At 41.6% G+C, this 27,826-nt stretch overlaps 1 protein-coding gene across 1 annotated transcript; it reads right to left on the bottom strand.

Moving 5' to 3' along the window:
* Positions 1 to 920: 920 nt before the first annotated feature.
* Positions 921 to 26,768, bottom strand: LOC132772701 (cytochrome P450 2J2-like). Its single transcript, XM_060771567.2, has 9 exons — positions 26,568 to 26,768; positions 23,401 to 23,563; positions 18,891 to 19,040; positions 16,928 to 17,088; positions 15,893 to 16,069; positions 13,169 to 13,304; positions 6,383 to 6,570; positions 4,647 to 4,785; positions 921 to 1,130 (listed from the first exon to the last, which is right to left on the bottom strand). Exons 1-9 carry the CDS (start codon positions 26,766 to 26,768, stop codon positions 955 to 957), a joined length of 1,491 nt encoding a protein of 496 aa, XP_060627550.2. The 3' UTR covers positions 921 to 954.
* Between the last annotated feature and the right edge of the window lie 1,058 nt (positions 26,769 to 27,826).

Here is a 27,826-nt window from a genome sequence, read left to right as displayed (position 1 = left end):
GATCATGGGTTTTCTTAATCTTGCAGTATATGAGAATACATTATGGACACTTTGCCTTAGAATAACAAATACATCTCCATGTTGATTTTTCTATGGATGGAATGTAGTTCATAATCCTATTCCAGACTGAGATTTTACAGATTTAGAAGATAAGTGAGAGATTGCAGCTTGGGTTATCCTTCTTAAGTCACTGTGACACAGTCTGGATGTAAAATATCTTATGATATTAGAGACTGGCTAGCTTATCAGGTACAGACAAAAAATGATGCTAGAAATAAAAGTATTCATGTTATATCCAAAGCAATGATTTGGTCAATACGAGATCTGATTAGATATTGGACAAATGGTTATGCCAGTGTAGCAGATAAGTTTGACTACAGATATGTGGATCCATGTCTGGTAAGTGTATGCCAAACCAGATAGGCCAGGACAGGGAAACCAACTCACCAAGTTGAAATCAAACCACAGAGGTTTATTATGGTTTTCCAAAAAAGGATGCAAACACAGCAGTTTGCATAAAATCTTCAAACAAAAAAGAGATAAAGAATTTCATATATAATCATCCTCATCCCCTACTTGCTTCCATCCCTTTCCCACTATACTCTGATTTCTTTTGCCTTTTACAGAAAGATACAAGTTACACAGAAAGTCATGAAAAATAGATACAATTTATTAAAGGATTAGATATGATAGGGTTAAAGTGTTTACAGCTACTGATGCTGCTGGTTTGGTCTCAATATTCTGATGCTTTGAATTTGCAGAAGTCTGGAAAGGGTCTTTTTCTTTAAAAAAAGAGAAGAAAGAAAACCATATATTTATTTCTGAGCCCTTCGTGAACTAGAAATCTTGGGGGGGGGGGGGGGGGGGATATTGTGGCTCAACAATACCAGGACAACTAATGCAACCAATGGAACAAATAAATCAGGTCACCTGAACTGGCATTGCTATTTTGCTTTAACGAGAGATGGCACATATTCGGTATGGCTTTGGTTTCAGGACATGCCCTGTCTTGGAGTCAAGGCTGAGCTTCACACCCTTTGGAGCCTGGAAAGTGAACTTCTGAAGTAGGGTAGTGAAAATAATGAAAAGTTCCATTTTAGCCATCTGCTCTCCAGGACAGGCTCTCTTTCCTGGAAGTAAAGGAGAAAATAGCTTCAGATGGGGTTTTATGAGAAGTTAGAGTGACAGCAATACACTTGGAAAAGGGCTTTTTCTAAACCAGACAATAAAATATGTTTTAAATTGCAAAGTAGTGTGCATGTCTGTTTTATCTATTTCCTGTTCAGGGAAACAGAGAGCTGAGTAGTTTTGACAATGCTTCCTAGAGTTGTGAAGTACAGACCTTTATTTGAAGGTTTATTCCATTAGAAAGAAAATATTTATTAATCTCTGTATCTATCTTAAAAAGAACGGTTAGAATCCTGCTGTGAAATTACGAATCTTTAGCCTACAGTTATGCATTCCCAATGGCTACTTATAAATAATTCCTGCATAGCACCAAGTTTAGGAGACGTAAGGGCTGTGAAAGTCTTCTAAACCCCACTAACCAGTAAGCTGCTGCAAGTGACAGATCCATTTCCTTTTCAGCCAGAAGAGGAATGGTTGCTTACTGACAAGAAGAGAGAAGGCCCATGCCAGAATATATTATATAGAAATGGAATTATGGTGCTACATAGTACATAATGTAAATAGATTACTATTATTAGATGGCTATTATTATTATTATTATTATTATTATTATTATTATTATTTATTATTAACATAACAAGATGAGTACACAGCAAACAAGATCACTATGCTGGCTGTTGTATTGGATCACATGTTGGACACTTCCCAAGTGTCCAGGACTGTATGATGTATCAGTGAATGATGCATGCAGATCCCAGTGCCGATTGTGTTTAAGTGCAGACCAAGGTCTTTAGGCACTGCACACAGTGTGCCAATCACCACTGGGACCACCTTTACTGGCTTGTGCCAGAGTCTTTGCAATTCGATCTTTAAATCCTCATAACGTGTCAGCTTTTCCAGTTGTTTCTTTTCAATCCTGCTGTAACCTGGGATTGCAACATCCACGATCCATACTTGGTTTATTAACATGATTGTGAGGTCAGGAGTATTGTGCTCCAAAGCCATGTCAGTCTTGAATGCATTGGTCCTTGTTCTAGTCACCAGAGAAACAGCAAGCAAGCTTGCCCCCTTTTCAGTGTGACGGATATTTAAATATGTCCACATAGAGTCTACTTTTCTCCAAGCTAAACATGTGCATCCCCCTAAATCATTATTTATTTATTTATTTATTTACATCACTTATATCCCGCCCATATCAGCCCGCAGGCGACTCAGGGTGGTCTACATATTGGCACAATTCGATGCCATCAATACAATACAAAAGCAAAAAACAATTAAGTGCATTAAGTGCATTTAGACAAAAAAGAGAGCTATATCCTCTCATTCCAATCCTCATCCGTTTCATCGCCTTGGCCGTTCCTGGGTCATTCTCCATCTCAAGCTTGACTATTCCGGGGTTCCGAATGCCTGCTTGAAGAGCCAGGTTTTCACTCTCTTACGAAAGGTCAGGAGGGAGGAGGCTGATCTAATATCCCTAGGCAGGGAGTTCCACAGCCGAGGGGCTACCACAGAGAAGGCCCTGTCTCTCGTCCCCGCCAAGCATGCTTGTGAAGCAGACGGGATCGAGAGCAGGGCCTCCTCAGATGATCTTAACTTCCTGGAGGGTTCGTAGGAAGAAATGCGTTCGGATAGGTAGGCTGGGCCAGAAACGTTTAGGGCTTTATAGGCTAAAGCCAGCACTTTGAATTGGGCCCGGTAGCAAACTGGCAGCCAGTGGAGCTGATGCAGCAGAGGAGTTGTGTGCTCCCTAAGCACCGCTCCTGTTAGCAACTTGGCTGCTGCACCCTGTACCACTTGAAGCTTCCGGGCCGTCTTCAAAGGCAACCCCACGTAGAGCGCGTTGCAGTAATCTATGCGGGATGTAACCAGAGCGTGGACTACCGTGGCCAAGTCAGACTTCCCAAGGTACGGGCGCAGCTGGTGCACAAGTTTTAGTTGTGCAAATGCTCCCCTGGTCACCGTCGAAACCTGGGGTTCCAGGCTCAGCGATGAATCCAGGATCACACCCAAGCTGCGAACCTGTGTCTTCAGGGGGAGTGTAACCCCATCTAACACAGGCTGTAAGCCTATGCCCTGTTCGGCCTTTCGACTGACCAGGAGTGCCTCTGTCTTGTCTGGATTCATTCTTCATAGGGCTTGGTTTTTGAACCTTTGATCATTTTAGCTATCCTTCTCTGGGCATATTCTAGCTTATCAAATTCATCTTGAATTTTTATGTCCAGTATTAAATGAGTGAGACTATGACTTCCCCTGATTTCAGCACTTTCCTCCTATTAATGCAGCCTAAAATTGCATTGCTTTTCCTAGTTGCCACATCACATGCTCATTCCAGCATCACATGCTCATTCCACCCTCATTCCAGTCAGCTGACCCAGCATCCTCCAAGAGAGAACATAAAAAGTCTGACCTAGAGGCCTGGGAGAGCTTTGTTGGGCCCTGCTGCAGGAGAGACCCTGGGGCCAGAGCATTTGTTATCCAGCTTTGCTGTCTTGCTCAGCCCTGGGCTTACCCATGGGGAGACCTGCAGCCACACCCTCATTCCAGCCAGCTGGAATTGTTGTTTAATTTGTGGCACCTGTATCCTAATCCTTTAGCCTTCTAGACCAGCACCTTATCTCTCTTTACCCCATGGTAATAATGCATAAGACCACTTTTGCTAGCAGGCTTTTGTTTGGCCTGTGGGGGGAGAGCGATTGGGAAACGATGTTTTAATCTGTTTTAATGCATTTGTATGTTTTAACTGTTTTATAATTTGATAAGTTATATTTTTTATTTGTATGTATAATGGGGCTTTGAATTTTGCCATAATCTGTAAGTCACTCTGAGTCCCCTTCGGGGTGAGAAGAGCAGTGTATAAATATAGTTAATAAATAAATAAATAAATAAATACATGCTGGCTCAGGTTCAGCATGTGGTCTCCTAAGACTTTTAGATCCCTTTCTCATGGACAGTTTTCAGGCCATGTGTTCCCCATCCTATATCTGTGCATTCATTTTCATTGCCAAAGTGTAGTATCATACATTTACCATGGCACTTACTTTTTCACAAGACAACCTACACGTGTGAGAAATAGAATTGTGCTGTTTGGCAATGTTCATATTGAATGCCAGTGGAGATTGACGTGTTTGTCCCTGATGAGCAGTGTGCACCAATCCTCATTGTGGCACTCCCAAGGCATATCCAGAAACTAATGAGTAAGCGTGAAATGTAATGGGATGCCCAATGCACATCAAAATACCTGATATTAGAAGTACCTGATATACCTCAGAAGTGCTCAGTGACCCTCATAAGTGTCTGAGGTGCATCAAAAGTCTAATCATAAAGGTCCAAAGTACATCCCAAGTTGTCTTGCATATGGGGAGTGACCAATCCACAGCAAGAGCATGTGATCTATATTTGGAGAACCTGCTTGCTCTGATATAGATCTTCACACTGCATTGCTCCAAATTACTCCTTTTATTCAGTACGCAGGGAGTACTTCCAAAAAATTATGTCAACATTTCCTTCCCCACACTCACCTGTAGAAAATGGTATGAAAGCTTCTCTCTTCATGAATTGACCATTCTCCAGGAAATGGTTGGGATTAAATACATTTGGGGTCTCCCATTCATTTTTGTCAAACAAGACTGATGTCAGGTCGGCAAACAAGATGGTTCCCTGCCAAGGAAATTATGGAGACGGCTGATGTACACTACAACCAGGCTTTCCAAATGTAAGAATAATTCTGTTTCTGCCAACAGAATATATGTTTTAGCTGTAGGGTTATCTAGTAATATTTTAGTATTTGATGAATTCGTTTTCCAAACGTTATTAAATGGATTATTTACTATGTAGTATTGACTCTCTATGCACAGGACATATGTTCCCAGATTGAAATAAAGGTCTTTCAGGCTGAGAATACCACAGAGTTGTGTGGGATGACTTTGAAGATGCCTAGAGTTATGGTGGTCACACTGTGTTTTACAGCAGTTTAGATTTAGGACTGAGAACACCATATACTGGTGAATTTCAAAATGAACAAGTTCAAAAAAAGGGATGATATAGGCCTGAACGCTTTTATTAAATGTTTTGCAAGAGAATCAGTGGAGTGGAGTTGTGAGAGACTCAGACAGAAACCTTGAAGGACCATGCCTTGTTCTCTGCAAAGTTTTGAAAATGACTGGATGACCCACTGTCCACCTCACCTATTTCACAATATTTCTACAAGGATAAAGTAGAAATAAAATTGTCGGTTTCAGGCAAATCACATTAAACCAGCCTCTCCCTCTTCCCCTCTGGGTGCCCACCCTCTCAGGTAATCAAGTCTTGGAAAATGAATAATATACAATACAATATACGAAAGAATGTTTGAATCCCCGAGGAGCCCAGTGAGGAAACCAAACATGGTGAAAATACTGAGTCTATGGTATTTTGAGATTCCTTTTAGTTTGGGAAGCTGTTTGAGGTCTCTGGCTGAAAATTCAAAATACCCAGCCCCTACTCCCAATTCCAAATCCCAAGATAGTGCTATAATTACCCTGTGTAACAAAATTTGAAAAAAAAAAATCTGTACTTGGTTTGAAAGTGTTATTTCCTGTTTAATTGTGTGGTATTTACTTTGAAAGTAGTTGTTATACTCCAGACACTTCAATTTTGTGGCTGCCAACAACTTATGGCACTTTCAGCCCTTTCTACATTGTCATATAATTCAGATTATCAAAGCAAATAATCCACATTATCTGCTTTGAACTGGATTATATGACAGTTAACGTAATCCAGTTCAAAGCAGTTAATCTGGATTTTGTCTGGCAGTGTAGATGGGGTCTCTATGAGATACTCATTAAATTGTTTGAGACTCTATGGCTGGATCTACACTGCCATATAAAATCCAGATTATCTGCTTTAAACTGGATTATTTGGCAGTATAGACTCAAATCAAATGACCAGGATTATCTGCTTTGATAATCTGGATTTCATGGCAATGTAGAAGGGGCCAATGAGATACTCATTGGAGAAGTATAGGAAAATGTCTTTTAGCATGTTTTGCAAAAACAAAGTTTTTGCACTTTAATAAACTTTTCCTATGTTTTTTTAATGATACAACCAATTAGGAAATTACATTTATAACCCAGGGACAAAAATCATGTTACATACCCAAGATATTTGCATCGTTTTTACACTATTGGTATAACTCAGTAATCAGAACCTGTTCTTAAGTTTCTAAACAAGGGACAAGGAAAAGAAAAGAAAATAGATGTATTTGCTGAAGACTTACTTTGGGCAGATGAAATCCAGCTACCTTTGTGTCATTAGTTGTCAACCGAGGAGCATTTAGGACCACGATACTACTTCTTCTTTGAATTTCATGAATAACTGCATTAGTATAAGGCAAGTTATCCCTATCAGCCATTGCTGGGAGGTGAGACTGGCCAATCACGGAGTCTATTTCTGCCTGAACCTTTGCTACAAAGAAAATTATATTTATAATAATTAAAAAAACACAATATGAATATTCTCACAAGTATAATTTCACAAAGAATATAGGACAGAGTCAAGGCTGCAACATCTAAATAATGCACCAAGTTATTATCCTAAGAAAAATAAATACCCTATACTATCCACACATATAAGTCTAGACTTTTTGGTGGGAAAAAAATCAACCCATGAGTCAATGCTGTACTGTACAAAAATAGAACTATCCCATATTCTGTGTAGATGAATGAATAGCAATCACTTGATCCATCCCAGGAGATCCTAAAAGAAGTGCTAATCCTCTCTTCTTTCTTTGCCATGGCACTGCTTCTTACCTTTTTTTTCAATACCTGAGAAGGGAAACAGCAGTGACAGAGCCTCCTGAGGTGGCATTGATGCTTTCCCCTATCCACAGAATAACCATTGGCTTATCCATGGGTCATTCCATGATTTGGGCCCCAAAATCTGCCCTAGACATACATGAGCTTAACTTATACATGAGTATATATAGTAGCTTGTCATTCCAGGGTAAGTATTTAGTATGAACAATGACCTCATCGGATGGAAGTCTAGAAGCCAGGGGACATTGGGGAAAAGAATGAGTCAATAGGAAAACTGTGGGACAGTGCCCAACTTTGTCCTCTTACCATGGTTGGTTGTGGACTGCCATCCCACAGCATTTCCCGGCTGTCCCTGGCTTCTTCCTGTACTGTCACTGGCTTCTTCAATGAGGATATGGGTAGTCACCAGTATCCTCTTTGCTTCCTTTTATCATGTTGCCGGGATGGAGTCAGGATGGAGTCAGGATGGAGTCAGGATGGAGCTGGAATGGAGCCCCACCGGAAGTAGCCCTGCGTCATATGATGGGCTCCAGCAGACTCCATCTCACCTCTATTCCAGCAGCATGCTAAAAGGAAGAAAAAAAACCCTCTGATGAGGTTGCAAGACTGTGATGAAACAGTTTAGGAGAAGTCTTTAGCATAGACCCATAGGGAGTGGAATGGCAGGGCTTGTTTGCTTTAGACCCCAAAGACTAGGTTAGGGAAGACTCAACTTCCCTGAAGTGATCTGGCAACATTGAATTACCAAGATTCCTTTTTTTGTTAAGCCTCCACAGGAATTATCAACCCAAGTGGCACTAAATGATCAAGCACTAACAAACAGTAAGACATTTTTGACATTGAGGCCTCCCAGGGATAATAAAGGCTGCCTGGAAGCTATCCTCTTCCTCCCACTTTTCTCATTTGTGTTGAAGTTACTTCAGTTCCTTCAACTTGAGTTCAACTTGCAAAAATAATTTTCACTCAAGAAATGGCGAGGAGAAGAACAAATAGTAGGCTCATACAAAAGCAAACTATTGCTGATACCCTCACTGATTGACTTTGCAACCTCATGTCTATTCAATGCTATTCAAACTTGTTAATTCCAACATTCATACTTGCTTTAAACAGACAAGGGTTCTTTCTCTCACCCTGGACATTCCATAGATACGCACACACACACACACACACACACACACAAACTTTGCTTGCTACACTGCTAACAGAAAGATGCCAGCCACAGATGCAGGCAAGACATCAGGAGAAAATGTTTTGGTATCTAGAGTGCAGCATAGACAGAGTTGTAGATAAGCTTTTGGTTGGAAACAAGAGAGCAAATATGTAGAATGGTCTGGGAAGGTTTAAGGGGGGGGGGGGGAGAGGGGAGGGAATAAAATTTACTCTTATTATTGTGGTTAACAAGATAGACAAAAGCAAGTTACCTAACTTTGGTACCAGAATCCCTTATTCTGTGGGTAAGCCATCATGAGACAAAGAAGCCTCAATTCGCACCCTTCTCAAGCCAAGGGGTAATAAAGCACAGTAAACAAGGAAAGCAAAGAAGAAAGCACACATCCACTACTGGGTTCCCTCTGTTGAAGCTTCTTTATTTATTTATTTATTTATTTATTGCATTTATTAACCGCCGCTCTCAGCCCTAGGGCGACTCGCGGCGGTGTACAGTACAAAAAGACACTTTACAAAGAAATCAGAACAACAACTAACATCACTAATACATAACATCTAAATTACACTAAAAATCCGCTCCGTCATATTATGGAATCATAGTCAATCTCGTAGTCATAATTCATTCCGGTTGTCATTACCAGTAACATAGCACTTAGTTGAAAGCCTGCTCGAAGAGCCAAGTCTTCAGGCCCTTACGAAAGGCCATGAGGGAGGGGGCCTGTCTGACGTCAGCAGGGAGGGAGTTCCACAGCCGGGGGGCCACCACCGAGAAGGCCCTCTCTCTCGTCCCCGCCAGACGTGCCTGTGAGGCAGGCGGGATCGAGAGAAGGGCCTCCCCAGATGATCTCAAGGTCCTCGTGGGCTCGTAGGCCGAGATGCGGTCCGCAAGGTATTTTGGGCCGGAACCGTTTAGGGCTTTGTAGGATAACACCAGCACCTTAAATTGGGCCCGGTAGCAAATCGGCAGCCAGTGGAGCTGGAACAACAGGGGCGTTGTATGCTCCCTGCGTCCTGCTCCTGTAAACAACATGGCTGCCGCGCGCTGGACTAGCTGAAGCTTCCGGGCCGTCTTTAAGGGCAGCCCCACGTAGAGAGCGTTGCAGTAGTCAAGACGGGATGTGACCAGAGCATGTACCACCGTGGCCAAGTCAGACTTCCCAAGGTACGGGCGCAGCTGGCGCACGAGCCGAAGCTGTGCAAATGCTCCCCTGGTCACCGCTGAAACCTGGGGGTCCAGGCTCAACGATGAGTCCAGGGTCACACCCAAGCTGCGAACCTGCGCCTTCAAGGGGAGTGCAACCCCATCCAGCACAGGCTGTAACCCTATACCCTGCTCGGCCTTGCGACTGACCAGGAGTACCTCTGTCTTGTCTGGATTTAATTTCAGTTTGTTCGCCCTCATCCAGACCATTACAGCGGCCAGGCACCGGTTCAGGACTTCGACAGCCTCCTTAGTAGCAGGTGGAAAGGAGTGACAGAGCTGGACATCATCTGCGTACAGATGACACCGCACCCCGAAACTCCGGATGATCTCACCCAGCGGCTTCATGTAGATATTAAACAGCATGGCGGACAGGATAGAACCCTGAGGAACCCCACAGGTCAAAGGCTGTGGAGTTGAACAGGAGTCCCCCAATAACACCTTCTGGGTCCGACCCTCCAGGAATGACTGGAGCCACAGCAAAGCAGTGCCCCCAAGACCCATTCCCGCAAGGCGCCCCAGAAGGATACCGTGGTCGACGGTATCGAAGGCCGCTGAGAGGTCCAGGAGCACCAACAGGGACACACTCCCCCGTCTAGCTCCCAGCGCAGATCATCCACTAAGGCGACCAAGACCGTCTCGGTACCATGTCCCGGTCTGAAACCAGACTGTGCCGGATCCAGATAATCCGTGTCTCTCAAGAATACCTGGAGTTGTGAGGCCACCACGCTTTCCATGACTTTGCCCAAAAAGGGAAGATTGGAAACAGGCCGAAAGTTGTCAAATTTAGTGGGGTCCAGTGATGGTTTCTTCAACAGCGGCTTTATAATAGCCTGTTTTAGGCTCGCTGGAATCTTGCCTTCCCGGAGGGAGGCATTAACCACCACCGTTACCCACTCAGCCAATCCCCCTCTGGCCTCCCTCAGAAGCCAGGATGGGCAGGGGTCTAGGATGGACGTGGTGGGCCTCATTCCTCCAAGTATCTTGTCCACATCCTCGGGCTTCACAAACTGAAAAGAATCCATCAAAATAGGACAAGCAGGTGCTCGTGTCACATCCACAGAGACTGCATTTAATGTAGCATCCAGCCCAGAATGGATCAAAGCGACTTTGTCTGCAAAGAACCGAGCAAATGCTTCACAGCGCGTGGCCGAATTGTCAGGGCTCCCACCTGAGGTGGTGGGAGTCAAAAGACCTCTGACAATCCGAAACAACTCCGCCGGACGGTTTTTTGCAGACGCAATAGTGGCCGCAAAGAAAGTTTTCTTTGCGGCTTTTATTGCCGCGGCATATGCCCTTAAAAAGGACACAAACCGTGCTCGATTTGGCTCGCCACACGCTCTCTAGTTCCCTCTTCCTTCGCTTCATCACTGCCAACTCCTCAGTGAACCAAGGAGATGGTTTAGCTCAGTTACTTGAGAGGGGACGTTCCGGAGCGATCATGTCAATTGCCCTGGCCATCTCCCCATTCCAGAGAGCGACCAAGGCCTCGACATGGTCACCTGCCGAGGTGGCGGGAAAGTCCCCAAGAGCCGTCAGGAATCCATTCGGATCCATAAGCCTCCTGGGGCGGACCATCTTAATGGGTCCTCCACCTTTGCGGAGGTTAGGGGGCGCAGTGAGTCTAAATCTGATCAGGAAGTGGTCAGTCCACGGCAACGGAGAGATGGACAACTCCGCCACCCTGCTCCCATCCCTGGCAGAAAACCAAGTCCAATGTATGTCCAGCACAGTGGGTGGGGCCAGTTATTCGTTGGGACAGCCCCATGGTTGCCATGGCGGACATGAAGTCCTGAGCCGCTCCTGTGAGGGTCGCCTCGGCATGGATGTTGAAGTCCCCCAGCACGAGAAGCCGTTGGGACTCCAACGCCAGGCTCGAGACCATCCCCGCTAGCTCAGGTAGGGAGACTGTAGTGCAGCGAGGTGGACGGTACACTAACAGAATCCCTATTCTGTCCCGGTCACCCACCCTCAGGTGGACGCATTCAAAATTTGTGGTCTGCGGGATGGGGCTCCTGGTCAGATGGATGGAATCTCTATAGACCACTGCGACCCCGCCTCCCCGTCCTCCGGATCTCGGTTGGTGCAGTACGGAGAAGCCTGGAGGGCAAAGCTGGGTCAGATTTACACCTCCAGCTTCATCCAACCAGGTCTCCGTAATGCACGCCAGATCTGCCCGCTCCTCCAGGATTAGGTCCTGAATCCAGGTCGTTTTTCCGTTGACAGATCTGGCGTTCAGCAGCACCACCTTCAATCCCGAGGGCCCGCTCACCTGGTTACACCAATTTACCTTAGGAGACCGATTGGGAATTGTTAATTTAGATAAGCGGTCCGAATTAGGCCGAATTTGAGGTCTCCTTCTTCCGCATCTCCTCCTTCCCACCACGACCTCTATGGGGGCCCCTCGGCTAGTGGAACACCTCCCCCCCTCCATGCCGCGATCTAATCTCAAGGTCTTAATTCCTGCTTCATCAGTTATTTGATTTGTTGGACCCTGCCGACACCCTTTCTCCCCTTCCTCCCTCCTCCCGGCTCCGTTTTTGTCCATAGGCTCCAGCCCACCTCCTCCCCTGTCCTTTCCGCTAGCCAGTAGTAACAGGGACAGTACCAACAGGGGGGTGGGGGGCCACATGGATGACAATAGCTTCAGGTGGTAGAGGCGTTTCAGCCACACCCGTTAGACAGTTTGTAAAGTGCGAGAGTGCGAGAGTCTTAAGTACGACACAGTCAGTAGTACCGCTCAGTTAACAACACACTGCGTGCCGTTAGGCACATACATAAAGTGCAAGATCTAAAGTGCAGTAGGTACCTGAAACTGGGTCTCAGCATTCACTAAGGTGCGGCATAGAGGGATAAGGAGGGGGCGTAAGTGCAAATGTTATTTAGCAGCAAGTGGCAGGCGCCTTAAAGTGCTATTGCGTTCTTATATCAACTTAGCAGCGAGGACAACCAAGGAGTGTGTTATGATAGTGGTATATAGTCACACTCTTACAAGGATGATGGTAATAACAGTTAAATAAAGTTATTATGATTCAGGTATACCTCTAGACGTTTGGTCTGAGAGCGGATGGGACATCCGGAGGTGGTATACACAGCGGCAGTCAGCGCCGTTGGTCTATTGTATAACTATCAATCCAAAGGAGGCTAGCTCAAGAGGTCTGCACAATATTAAGGCCGGCACAAGAGGTCTACACAGTATTAAGGCCAGCACAAAGGTCTACACAATATTAAGGCCGGCACAAGAGGTCTACACAATATTAAGGTCTACACAATATTAAGGCCAGCACAAGGTCTACACAATATTAGGCCGGCACAGGAGATCTACACATCTTTACTTCTCCATGCCTAGTCTATGTTTTCTTCCTCATAGAAATTTGTTTCCATCATGACTTGGAGAGTATTATATTTCACTACTGTATATAGTGTTTTGTTTTATATTATTAGTAGGTGGCTTAATTTTCATAAACTATATTCAATTCTGGATGCCGGTACTGGAGAAAAAGCACTCTATGTGTGTTTGTGTTTGGGACCGCTTTCAGCGGTATATTATTAACTGTATGTGTATTTATTATAATTAATAATTATAATAAGGTCACCACATTGTTTAGAAAATAAATATTGCTCTGCTTTTTGTACAACTTGAATAACATTAAGAACAAGAGAATTCTTGCACTGAAATGCTCAAGGAGCATCCTTGAGAAAATACTCCAAGATAAACAAGCAAAGTTCACTTATCTTGCTTTCAGAAAGATTATTCTTCTCGAGCAAAAACGGATACATTTATAACTGGCATTGAATTATCATAATTGCCTGGAAATTAAGTACCATTCTCTCTTTTTAAAAAACTCAAATAGGGGTTGGATGGGGATTGCAATCTTACCCTGAATTTCCGGATAAACAGCCATATACAGCACAGCCCAGTGCAAGGTTGCAGAAGTTGTTTCTGTTCCAGCAAGAAACAAATCTAGTGTTGTGTGCAGAAGATTTTCCATATGGAAAGTGGAAGAAGCATTCTCCTTAATAGGAAAGAACAGTTAAATAATTCATTTTTTAGTAAAACCCTTATTTGATCCAAAGGGGTATATCTATCAATCGTTGTAATCTCTCTGTTCCTAAAGGGAGTTCAGTTTCTTGGAAATTATGGAAGCTTAGGGCACAACTACTCTGTCAGTATAATGAAGCATGGAACCAGTTTCAGAGGAATAATTTTCGCTGTCCAAGTGATGACACAGACAGTTTTGGAATTTGTTTAAGGCCAGGTGGGTGATTACATTAACCACGGAACCTACTCAAACTACTGTATCATTTTTTGTTCTACAGAAATGTGCATTAGTGCACTAGAGACATGTTGTAAATGACAACCTTCTTCAAGCCTTCTCTAATAATGTTTACTGTTCCTCTGTGTATGTTCTTGCATTCAGCTTTCTTTACTCTATGGCTCCTGAGAAGTTATAAAAGGGACTACATGATAGCTGACTGCAGACTACTTCAGACCCCAGATAACACATTTGTTTGCTGTTTTGTTATAAGAGAGATGCCATGGCTGGATGGCACAGAGAATTATCTCAAACATATTTGAAACTGAACTGATATGTTTTTGTACCTCTGTATGCTGAACACATGAAGGTTGTGAGTAAACCACATATATTATTTTTTAATCAACGTCTACTTCATTTGTCTCTTGAGTGCATGTTATAAGACAAGGGAGTATGTGTGTATATGTATGTATATATTAGGGCTGGGCGGTTTCGTTTCGTAATTTCGTAATTTCGTAATTCGTTAAAAATTCGTTATTTTTTTATAACGAAGCGATAACGAACCATTCAGGAGCAACTAAAAAATGAAACGAATTTAAAATTAGTTTCGTAATTGTTTCGAATTCATTTTGTATTCGTTTCGTTATCGTTTTGAAATCATTTTGTTATTATTTCCGCATGTCTGGGGCAAGTTTTATAGTTGTTGTTTGTTTAATCAGTGAAAAAAAATTATAAACATCACACCAACAGTCAACAACAGAGGGAGAGGGAAGCTTCAGAAGTTCCCCCTGTCCCATTTGGAGGTTTTTTAGCGTATTGCGCGGTCGCGTCCGCCATTAACGAATCGATTCGTAATTGTTTCGTTATTGTTTTGTATAGTTTTGTAATTTACGAAATTTCGTAAATATCGAACTTTTTAAAAGAAAAATTTCAGAATTCTTTTAAAAATCGAAACGCAAAACCCCCCAAAAAAGAATCGATTTTAGAAACAAATGTTTCCGTGGTTGCCCAGCCCTAGTATATATGTATATGTATATGTGTATGTGTGTGTGTGTGTGTGTGTGTGTGTGTGTGTGTGTGTATATATATATATATATATATATATATATATGGGCAACTGAAAAATAGTTCTGAAACTCTGCTATTTTAATGCACTGGCATATCTCTGTTTTCCTAACAGAACAGAGATATCAGCTTATTCAGTCTAAAAACGGAAACCATTGCCTTGCATGTTGTATACCATAAGAGAAGATTCTGCTCTAAAGAGTTTTTGGCTCGTCTTTGGAAAGTCATGCTTTTCTAAAAAGTTTTGATCTCCAAAAGGTGTTTTTCTAAAAGGGATTTTTTCCAAAAAGACATCTGGGTTAAAAAGAAAGAAAAGTAACTCCCCCCCCCTCCCGAAATTTTTAACCCCTCCCGAATTTTTTTTTCTGACTACGGCCTTGTGTGGAGGTAAACAATAACACTGCCAAGGGGTCAATTATCCCCTTGCTGCCAGCCATGCCCTTGTTCTGGATTTTTTATTGTGCTTCTGCAGAGGCAGGTATTTACAATATACTCAATATTTTTCAGATCCATTTTTGTCCTGGATCTGGGATATTCTGGGACCTACTGCAGTGCACTTTATGGCTTGATTCAGACTTTCCTGTGATGTTTTAGTACACTATATTCCCTTTAATGTAGATTGTAGTATGCTTTCGCAGCATGTGTTTTGCATATACTGCAGTTTCAAATTTTCTTGGTCACATTATAGGATCAATGTAGACGAGGCCTAATAGGAAGTATGAAAACACTAGCAAAATTCATGACCTAGACATAAAAGCCCAGAAAAGGTGTATTAAAACCAGCAAGAATCATAGAATCATAGAGTTGGAAGAGACCTCATGGACCATCCAGCCCAAGCCCCTGTCAAGAAGCAGCAAGAGTATGAGTAGATGATATAAAACATCCAGACTCTCCAACTATCTTGAACTTCATTTCCCAAAAGTCCTTGACAGCAAAGGACAATGTTGAAGGAATTTTTTCAGGACATCTGGAAAGTAAAGGTTCCCCAGCTTTATTCACAAATTGTTCTGAAACATCATGGCCAGGCAGTGATATTTAACTAATACACAATTGGTATCACATAAACAAAGGCATTTCCTAAGTAAAATGTTTTCATATATTTACACCGTATCTCTCTTTCCAACCTTCCTATATCCAATTTGACTTTGTATAATCAACTTGAAGCCTGAAAAAATCCCTATTTTAACACATTCTGTAATTATCTGTGGTATCTTACATTGAGTATCTATCTATCTTCACTTAAAATTAAGAAATAGATTCTTTCCTCCTAATTTATTAAATACCTTGGCCATTTCATTTAGATAAGCATCAATGAAATCTTTTGTTTCAAGTGGATTCCAGTCTTCTTTGTGCTTTTCAATTATTTTTCTCACAAAGGATTCCAGTAGTTTACAGTTTTTAAAATAGTTTTGATGGGGTCCTGGCAATCGCCTCATGAGAGCTGGGAAAGCATTGTACAGCTGGAAGATAAACACTAAAATTAGATGAAAAGGAGAGAAAATCTAGTAAATTCTGTAGAACATCTCAATCGTTTCATCACCAGTTACAATTAGGTTAATAGCCAGCAGAACAAGAAGATAAAGAATTTCAGATGGAGTGGGGAGAAAGCAGGGGAAAGTGGAGGAAACTGTCTTACTTGATTCCCTTACTTGATTCCCTTACTTGATAGCCAGCGATCTCATGTCCCTTCCCATCATTTGCCTGTCTTTCTTCATTTTAAGCCACTTGGAGTCGAGTAACACTCGTAATGTAGTGAGGACTCAAGGGAGAGCCTTCTCAGTGTTTGCTTCTACCCTATGGAATGCTACTCCCTGGAAAGTTAGCCTGCCTGCCCCCCTCCCTGTTTTTCTTTCACTAAATGGCAAAGATTTTTTTTCAGAAGGCATTCAATGTTTATGCATTAAGGCTGCCATTTTTCTAAATTTTGAGAATAATTTCATATTGTGCAGATTTTAATGGGTTTTTAAACAGTATTATCAGTGTTTTTTTTTTCTTTCCTTTTTGAGATATCTAGAGTTTCACTTCAGGAGAAAGGCAGCATATAAACAAAATAAATAACTAAATGAATGAATACATAAATAATATCCACCCAAATGCATGCATCAGCTGAGACACATCAATTCCATAATGCAAAATCAGGTGAAAAGAGTAAATTGAGATATAGATGCCTCAATAGAGCAAGAAAGAACAGTAGACCTAGAATGGGCAGAATCAAAGTATTCCAAGAAAATTAATTAAGAGTGAGTGGGATTAGAAAATCATGTCAAATGGAGTCAGTCTTGGTCCTTATTACCCATAAGATCACAAACAGGCCTTACAAGGCAGAAAATGCTTCGCAGAAAAACTCCTGTTTCATCAAGCAAATGTAACAACTTCTGGAACTGGCTGTCATGGTAATCAAAGCGGTTCCCAAAAGTGACAGAACAAATTACATTTGAAATGGCATTGTTAATTTGATGGTAGGGGTCAAATGGCTGCCCTGGAAAGGAAAAAAATGTTGGCAGAGGAAGAATTGGAATGATTACACCTTTTATATCACAAAAATATAACATTGGGAAAACATTCTGATGTTGTAATAGATTAAAGCATAGTAAATGCATTTTAAGCAACAGTGAGGAGTAGATGTGTTGGTCTATTCCAGCACAAACAACTACAGCATATACTCATGTATAAGTTGACATTGTGTGTAAATTGAGGGCAGTTTTGGAAACAAAATTATGGGTTTTGATATAACACATAGATGAGTTGAGGGACATTCTCTGGAGAGGAGACAAGCCAGTACCCACTCAAGAGTCAGCTGCTCTTCACATTTTTTTCATCCACATTTTATAAAAAGGTAAGGCGTGGCCCACTGGTGGAATGAGTAGGATATATGCTCTTTTCAGCTTTTTCCCCAGAATAAACTAAGCTCTTGTCTTTCACTACTTTACTCAGAGATAGCTAATTTTGAAAAGAGTTAAGGTACATTGACCTGTGAATCAACTAACTTGGGGTTTTTGCATCAATTTTTGACTAAAACGTCATGTATGAGTTTCTTATACATGACTATATAAAATAAGACCTCTATCACATGAATCTGCTTTTCTACTATGGTCACATTTTCACTGATAGCAGATACATACCGCATTGAGCATCCTCAATATTGCACTTCTCTTTAGTGGAACTTTTTGAAATCTCAATTTATCAATATTTTTGCCTTTTGGATTTTATATGTTGCTTTTATCCATGTTATTCAATTATTTCCAAAATCCATGTCTTTTAATATTGCAAATATAAATTTTCAGTTGACATTATCAAATGTCTCTTCTGCATCTAGAAATATTAGGGCTGCTTTCCCCCCTCCATTTTGTTTATCTAGAGTAGTAGTTCTCAAACTGTCCCCTCCAGGTGTTTTGTACTTCAGCTCCCAGAAATTCCAGCCTGCTTACCAGCCTGCTTACCAGCTGCTAGGAATTGTGGGAGTCCAAAACATCTGGCGGGGCACAGTTTGAGAACCACTGATCTAGAGCCTTTATTAGATCCAAGACTGTTCTCAGGTTGTCACTTGAGGTAAGAACCCTGCCTGATCATGATATAAGAACACATTTAAATATTAAATCTTTCTGCTAAAATTGTAGTCACAATTTTGTAATAATTGCATTTTCCCATGTCTCTGGTCATTTAATTTTGTGTTGAATCAATCTTGTATAGGTTCTTTGAGCTCTTTCTCAAATTTCTTATCATATAACATGGGAAAACCATCTGGTCCTGGGGCTGCTATTTTTAAAATGTTAATAATGTTAATGTTAATAATATTTTTGATACTAATTATATTTAACGCTGTTTTAATGTTTGCATATTTATATATTTTAAATTGTATGCTAATATTTTTATGTTAAGCCATTTTAAGTCTCCTGCAGTATTGTTTTAGCTATCAGAAGCTGTGAAAAAAACCCCATTTGTCAATATAAATATTTGAGCATCCTAAGTATTGCACTTCACTTATTTAGTGGAATGTTGTGAAGTCTCCATTTATCAATATTTTTGCCTTTTGGATTTTATATGTAGCTTTTATCCATGTTATTCCATGTGTTTATTAGACCTGAATGTGCCCAGTGTCAAGCCAGTTGAGATGGATGGACCTGCATCTCAAGGGAACTCCACAATAGCAGATTCTGCCCAGATCCATCAGGGAAGGTTTAAAAGTTCAGCATTCTGCTGAAGTTCCCAAATGGCCAGCTCAGGAAAATTCACACGAATGAAGCACTATGGAACTTTAAAGCACAACTAAGGTATCATTACCTTTTTCATCTCCAATGGCAGCTGCAAGGAACCTGCTCTCTTCCTGTATTCGTTCCTCCAAATATGTTTTGCCCAATCCAAAGTTTCTTAGCATTGACAAAACAAATCGTCTTTGTTGTTTCCAGGTCAGTCCATTAGACACAATCACTCCTAGAAGGCAAAAATTGGCATCACCTCACTTAGCACTGCAAACATTCCCTGTAAATTCTAAAAATAAAAAGTTGTCTGAAATCCTGTTGGAGCATTATGCCAGCATAGCTCATTGTACAATTTACATACTTGAATAAGGAGGTATCCAGGACTCATTAAATGAGTAGTTTCCCATGTACCTGCACTGTGATAGGCCATCTTAAAAGCTTCTTCCCCATGACCTGGAACAGCCACAGAAATATACTTGAATGGCATTAGAGCATTGCTGAGAACCTTGTCTTTGAGTAATGCACTGAATGAAAACAAATGGGGAAGGAGGGGTTGGACAGATCTAGTATGTATTTATGTACTTATTTTACTAAGCAGACCATCAGGGTGGATCCTAGAGGGCAAGAGAAATGGCTAAGTTGGTCACATAGAGCTGAACTCCCAAAACCTGTTATACGTATTTACTAGGAGTGTGCAAATGTTTCATTAGTTGTTGAAGGTCATATACAATTTGTTAAATTCATACTTAAAATGCAATAACCAACACGTGGGCATGGCCCGTCCCCAAAACATAAGGATCAATACTTAGCCAATACTTCTTTGTTTGAATTTTGTAAATCTCAGGAGCCTCCCAAATCAGTTTTATTTTCAGTGCGAGGAAGCAACACACAGCCAAAAAGGCTGCCTTTCCTCTTTAAATTAATGGTCTCTCATAATTAGGAGAGGGAAGCAGCAGGGGGAAAGCAGAGCCATATATTCTATAATATCAAGGCAGAAAATCCCACATTGATATTAGTTGTTCGTTGATACTGAGTCCCTTTGGGGAGATAGGATGGTCTATAATTAAAGGTTTTTTTATTATATTGTTTCTGTGCTTATGATTTTTTTTTATTGTCACATTGTTGTAAGCCGCTCTGAGTCCCTTTGGGGAGAGGGGCATGATATAAAGTTATTATTATTATTATTATTATTATTATTATTATTATTATGTGCAGTATGCATAGGAATTTGTTCATTTTAAAAAAATAGTTGACACAAACACTCTGCATCCATCTGCCACTGGCCTGGTCTGTCTATCAAATTTTAAAATGCAATGTGTCAGAAAGTTTGCCCATATCTGATACACACACACACACACACACACCCTTCTTACCCCGAAGGGGACTCAGGGCGGAGCATAGCATATACACGGCAAACATTCAATGCCGGGACACAAATTCACATACACATACATAAACATTAAAAAACATTTATCAAAATATTAAATACACCATTTAAAACCATATATGCACACACACTTTATATATAATATAATATATAAACATTTCTTGGGGGTCCATGAGAAACTTTTACTTCAAGACGGGCTCTGTGACTGATCTTACCTGTGAAGATATGTTTGGCCCAGCTTACCTGTCTGAGTGTATCTCCCTCTATGAGCCAGGCCAAGTGTTAAGAACTACAGGGGAGGCCCTGTTCTTGGTTCCACCCCCTTTGCAGGCATGATTAATGGGGATGAAAGAGGACCTTCTCTGTGGTGGCCCCTTGGCTATAGAACTCCCTCCCCAGTGACATCAGATTAGCCTCCTCCCTTCTGGTTTTTCAGAGGAAAGTGAAATCCTGGCTGTGGAACCAGGCATTTGGTGAGTCAAAATTAGAAATTAGAAATTAAATTGCAGACAGACTTAAGTAAGAGGTAATCTGGACGACAATTCGGGATTGGTGCTGTGTTTTACATGTTTTAATTGGTTTGAAATTTGTATTTGTATGTTTAATTGATTTTAATGGTTAATTGTGTAAGTTTTGTCTGATTTTTGTATATTTGTGGCATTGAATGTTTGCCAAAATTGGAAGCCACTCTGAGCCCCCCTCAGGGTGAGATGGAGCAGGGTAGAAAATAAATAAATAAATAAATAGTACAGCATGTAGAAGGGGCCTAAAAAAGCAATGCCATACTCACAAAAAGTAAATTTTGTTTTACTCAAAAACAAGTCAAAGCCAGACTAACTTTATTCAGTTTATTAAAACAAATTTCATAGGTTATAGGAACGCCATGGGTACAGAATATCTTGATTTCAATCGGGCCTTTGATAAGTTCCCCTAATAAAATGTGGACTGTACAATGCTACTTTTAGGTGGCTTGGGAACTGGCTGACTGGTCAAATCCATAGAGTGCTGACCAGTGTCTCCTCCTCATCCTGGAAAAAAGTGAGAAACGAGGTGCCAAAAGTTTTTGTCGTGGGCCCAGCACTATTAAACCTCTTTATCAATGAGTTGGATAACAGAATAGAAGGCATGCTTATTACATTTACAGGTGACACCAAATTGGGTGGGATAGCTAATACCCCAGAGGACAGGATCTGAATTCAAAATGACTTTAACAGATTAGAGAACTGGGCCAAAACTAACAAAATTAATTTTGGTAAGGAGGAATGTACAATACTACACTTTGCCAATAAAAATGAAAAGCACAGATATAAGAGGGGTGAACCTGGCTTGAAAACATTACATCTGAAAGTGAACTATTACTATAACCCTAACAGTCTTAGGCCCCATCTACACAGACACTTAAATCTGTCTTGAAACTTGGTTAAGGTGGTGATGTCCTGATAGTATTTTACCCCAATGTGAGCTCCAACTCACATCTACCATGAAACTGCATGATAAAAAAAACTCATGAAAAAACCCAATTCCAGCTGGAAGATCCGATAAATCCCTCCTGTGTCGGAATATAAAGAGTGCTGACCTTTGCACAGTCAGGATAAACAGCAGACTGCTTCTAATGAAAATTTTACAAAATTATTCAGCTGTTGACAGCCTCTGAAGCTAGCTTGCAGAAGCTTTTTATCTCTTTGAGGAAGTAAGGAATTTTTTAAAAAAACCACCTGTGTTCAGTAGAGTCAATCCAGATCAAAATGTGGCTTAAGAGTTCCAGTGGCTCTTTGCCCTGTATTTCAGCTTGCAGCCAGTTTTGTATAGAATCATAGAATCATAGAATCAAAGAGTTGGAAGAGACCTCATGGGCCATCCAGTCCAACCCCCTGCCAAGAAGCAGGAATATTGAATTCAAATCACCCCTGATAGATGGCTATTCAACTCCTGTTTAAAAGCTTCCAAAGAAGGAGCCTCCACCACACTGCTAAATGGCTCTCACAGTCAGGAAGTTCTTCCTCATGTTCAGATGGAATCTCCTTTCTTGTAGTTTGAAGCCATTGTTCCTCGTCCTAGTCTCCAAGGAAGCAGAAAACAAGCTTGCTCCCTCCTCCTGTGGCTTCGTCTCACATATTTATACATGTCTATCATATCTCCTCTCAGCCTTCTCTTCTTCAGGCTAAACATGCCCAGCTCCTTAAGCCGCTCCTCATAGGGCTTGTTCTCCAGACCCTTGATCATTTTAGTCGCCCTCCTCTGGACACATTCCAGCTTGTCAATATCTCTCTTCAATTGTGGTGCCCAGAATTGGACACAATATTCCAGGTGTGGTCTAACCAGAGCAGAATAGAGGGGTAGCATTACTTCCCTAGATCTAGACACTATGCTCCTATTAATGTAGGCCAAAATCCCATTGGCTTTTTTTGCCGGAACATTACATTGTTGGCTCTTGTTTAACTTGTTGTCCATGAGGACTCCAAGATCTTTTTCACACGTACTGCTCTTGAGCCAGGCGTCCCCCATTCTGTATCTTTGCATTTTGTTTTTCCTGCCAAAGTGGAGTATCTTGCATTTGTCACTGTTAAACTTCATTTTGTTAGTTTTGGCCCATCTCTCTAATCTGTCAAGATCGTTTTGAATCCTGCTCCTGTCCTCTGGTGTGTTGGCTATCCCTCCCAATTTGGTGTCGTCTGCAAACTTGATGATCCTGCCTTCTATAGCCACTCCAGACTAAATCAAATGATCCACATTTTGATCTGGATGAAATGCCTATGTGGAAAGACCCCTGGTAAGCCACAAGTTGAGCATAAGTCAACAGTGTAATGGAACAGCTAAAAAATGTGATTCTAGGCTGCATCAATATGGCATTCTTCAGTTATTTTGAAATCAATTATTTTATTTTGTTTATTCTATATTAGAAAATGAATATAGGTTTCTATTTAGTGATATGTAATACTATATAAGGTGAGAAGTTGTAAACTAAAATTGGGCTGCAATGCAGTCACTACTGTTTGTTCTCAAAATACAGTGAGGATATACAGTATATTAAATTGTTTAGAAGTTGTTGTTTTGATATTTTCAGTGGGTGTACTCCTAAAAACTCAAGTCTGATTTATGAATCCAAAAAATGCAAGATATGATCAAAGTACTGTCCAACAGAATTTAATCTGATTAATTAATTTAACTTTGCAAAAAATAAAGAAATGAAGGAAAATATACTCACCAAATGTCTTCGAAATGTCATAGGTAATAGGGACTTGTGGCCGATCTAGAAAATTTTCACCCTGATGAATGAGAGCTTCCTTCACTGCTTGCAGTCCATTCACATGTACAATATGCATGTTTCCAAATTGCAAACTGAAGACATTGCCATATATTGCAACAAGCTGCAAGAAGGAAATATGTTATGGTTGAGTTTTGAACTTTTGGACAAAATCTTGATTCCCTCATTCTTGACCAAAATCCTGGTAGGACCCTCCTTACTCCTGTGTGAGTCTAATACCATAACCATTTAGTAGCCAGTGAAGATCAAATTGTCCAGTTATGACAAAAGCATCCTTAAGACCTCCAGGATATCTGAAGTCCCCATAGGATTATATCATCACACTCCATCTGGCTATTGGGACATAGCCAGATGATTTTTCTGAAGCTGTATTCTCTGCTAGGCTCTAAATGACCATGGAGAAGATAACTGCAAAAGAAAAAGGAGTTATATGAAATAGGTGTATATATTGTAGCTCTGTCCAAGTGAAACATCCAATGTGCCTTTCAGTGCAGAGTCTCAACTTCTACACAAATTTCTCTGCTTTGTTCTCATGGAGTGCTTGGATAGAGGAGAAGAAATCAAATCCTTTACAAGAGTCTGAGGTTTATAGAATCAGATTCATGAAAGAGGATCCTGTAGATCATCTACTTCTAGCTACTGCTTTGTAAAAGGATCCATGCTCTGCTTGAAGGTTAGAGAAGCTATCCCAGCTCATGCATTTATTTATTTATTTTATTTATTTATTTAGTACACTTGTATACCGCTAATATCTCAGCCTGTGCGGCGACTCATTGCGGTTTACAACATATTTAAAAATACAATATTCACTTTAAAAATATAAAATAAAATATAAAAATACATACATATACATACATAGTATTGGGCCACCAATACAGACCGGAACATCTCATAGTTAAAGTCGTAATCCAATTCGTTATCCTTGATTGCTAGTCCATGATCAAAACATCATCACATCGGAATTAGTTGAAAACTTGCTCGAACATCCAAGTTTTCAGTTTTTTCCGAAATGCCATTAGCGAGGTGGCTGATCTTATTTCAGTAGGGAGGGCATTCCAAAGCCGGGGGGCCACCACAGAAAAGGCCCTATCTCTCGTTCCTGCAAGCCGCACTTGTGAAGCAGGCGGGATGGAGAGAAGGGCTTCTCCTGAAGATCTTAGGGTCCTGGTGGGCTGATAGGCCGAGATACGTTCGGATAGGTATGTAGGGCCAGAACCGTTTAGGGCTTTAAAGGTCAAAGCCAGCACTTTGAATTGGGCTCGGTAGCTAATCGGTAGCCAGTGGAGCTGGTACAGCAGAGGAGTTGTATGCTCCCTGCGCCCTGCTCCTGTTAATACCATGGCTGCCGCCCGTTGGACTAGTTGGAGCTTCCGGGCCGTCTTCAAAGGCAACCCCATGTAGAGAGCGTTGCAGTAGTCAAGGCGGGATGTAACCAGAGCGTGGACTACTGTGGCCAAGTCAGACTTCCCAAGGTACGGTCGCAGTTGGCGCACGAGTCTTAACTGTGCAAATGCTCCCCTGGTCACCGCCGAAACCTGGGGATCCAGGCTCAGCGATGAGTCCAGGATCACACCCAAACTGCGAACCTGCGTCTTCAGGGGGAGTGCGACCCCGTCTAACACAGGCTGTAACCCTATACCCTGTTCGGCCCTGCGACTGACCAGGAGTACCTCTGTCTTGTCTGGATTCAATTTCAATTTGTTCGCCCCCATCCAGACCGTCACAGCGGCCAAGCACCGGTTCAGGACCTCGACAGCCTCCTTAGTAGCGGGTGGGAAGGAGTGACAGAGCTGGACATCATCTGCGTACAGATGACACCGCACCCCGAAACTCCGGATGATCTCGCCCAGCGGCTTCATGTAGATGTTAAACAACATGGGGGACAGTATTGAACCCTGAGGAACCCCACAAAACAAAGCTTGTGGGGTAGAACAGGAGTCCCCCAGTGACACCTTCTGAGACCGACCCTCGAGGAATGACCGGAGCCACTGCAGAGCAGTACCTCCGAGACCCATTCCCGCGAGGCGTCCCAGAAGGATACCGTGGTCGACGGTATCGAAGGCCGCTGAGAGGTCGAGTAGCACCAACAGGGACACACTCCCCCTGTCGAGCTCCTGACGGAGATCATCCACTAAGGCGACCAAGGCTGTCTCGGTACCATGTCCCGGCCTAAAGCCAGACTGTGCCGGGTCTAGATAATCCGTGTCTACCAAGAATGCCTGGAGTTGTGAGGCCACCACACGTTCCATGACTTTGCCCAAAAAGGGAAGATTGGAAACAGGCCGATAGTTTACCAATTGAGTGGGGTCCAGTGATGGTTTCTTCAACAGCGGTTTTATCACAGCTTGCTTTAAGCTGGCTGGAAAAATGCCTTCCCGAAGGGAGGCATTAACCACCACCTTAACCCACTCGGCCAATCCCTCTCTGGCCTCCTTTAGAAGCCAGGATGGGCAGGGGTCTAGGATGCATGTGGTAGCTCTCATTCCTCCAAGCACCTTGTCCACATCCTCGGTTTGAACCAATTGAAATGAATCCATCAAAATCGGACAAGCAGATGCTCGTGTTACATCCTCAATGAACTGTTCTTATCATAAATCACTTTCTCCTTTTTACTTGAAACCTAATCTGATGTAATTTAAAACCATCAGGTTTAACCACAAGGACATTAGAAAACAAATATTGTGTCATTATAAAATGAGAAATAAGCAGCACAAGAAAAGAAAGATTACATTGCAGATAGATTAACTCAATTAAGAAATGTACAGCCTTAAGTTTTCTAAGAGCTGATAAGAGCTTTTAGTTACAGTTACTTCCTGAAGGGTTATTACTCATTTGGGCCACTTCTACACTGCCCTATCTCCCAGGATCTGATTCCAGATTATCTGCTTATCCCAGATTATATGGCAGTGGAGATTCATATAATCCAGCTCAAGGAAGATAATCTTGAATCTGATCCTGGGATATAGGACAGTGTAGATCCAGCCTTGGTCAAAGCAAACCTGACAGCTCAAAGCAACAATTAGCAGCATCCCGTTATTTCTCTATTACAGGAGCCTCCTCATGTTTTAAAAGGACATAGGTACTATCTGAGCACTTCTCCACCTTACCTTTTGGTTATAGAGATGAGGCTTCTGGGAATCATAACTAAGCAGATTGCCCAGAAAAGGAAGAGGTACGGGACCTGGAGGGAAACCCCTTGGCCGTCTCCGTCTTACGTAGTCAGTAAGGAGAAGAAATGTCGCAAGGAATCCAAGAATAATCTGCAGAGATATGGCCTCCCAGAAGATAGCAAAGGAGTGGAACCACATTATCAGTCTCAACTAGTATACTCAAGACTGATTGCTATGTCTCAGCCAGTGTGCCTGCTTTCTCAAGGTTTTATCTGCTGATGAGAAAAAAATGAAGACAAAAAACAATATACCATAACCCACAAAGATATATCATGTAGATTATCTGACTAGGAATTTGACTAATGAAAGAGAATGTTTTGTTGATATTGTGCTGAAGAAAGAGAAGAAAGAGGGATCTTTCTTAATTGTAGGTAACCCTTTCTACCTTAACCTTTTGCCTGGAATTTGACCTCTTAAAAGTAATTAATGGAACAGGTTATTCCAATGTCCAAAATAGTTGGTTACTGTTGCAACTGCATTTTAGTATCCTTATCACCCATATAACCTTTACTTGTTATTTGTATTTTTAAAAATAATGGTCTTTATCTTCTAGGAGCAGAGTGTCCCTTCAAGCGTACCACCTACGCACCAACAGATCTTCCCACAAATCTTCTATGTGTTCACCTGCTATCTACTCCCTGGGGAATTTCTTTCTTCCCTGTCAGTCGGTGCCTATGGAAAGTGTACTCCACCACCGATGCACGGAGAATGGGCACAAAGAGGTACTGAATATCTTCTTCTGCAATGACTTGAAAACAACATACATTGTCATAAAAGAACTACATGCCTTGCATATGTCACTAACAGTGTGAAAACTAAAATTTTATGAATTAGTTTTCATTGAATAGGGACGGTATATCTGAACCTCTCTCTGTATTGCTGTGCTGAGTTCCCTTGTTGGCTCCAAAAACAAACAAGGCAATAATGTGAATTTTACAAATTTTAAAAGTAATGTAATGGCTATGCATTTACATATGCATGGGGATCTACATCTCAACTAACTCATAACAAGATTAGGTAAGGTCTTAATACTTAACTGGTCACCTTTCCATGGTAAACATGACTGGAGTTTACAAGAAAATCGGAGAGGAAGGGAGGGAGAGAGAGAGATCTAAAGGAGAGAAGTCAGAAAAGAAGGGCTTTATTTGTGAAAGGCCTCAAGGGAGTTCACATGGTTCTATAATAACCACTTATCT

Source organism: Anolis sagrei, chromosome 4, assembly GCF_037176765.1.
Source record: "Anolis sagrei isolate rAnoSag1 chromosome 4, rAnoSag1.mat, whole genome shotgun sequence".
Classification (NCBI taxonomy): Eukaryota; Metazoa; Chordata; class Lepidosauria; order Squamata; family Dactyloidae; genus Anolis; species Anolis sagrei.
This window is presented reverse-complemented; position numbering and strand designations above follow the sequence as displayed.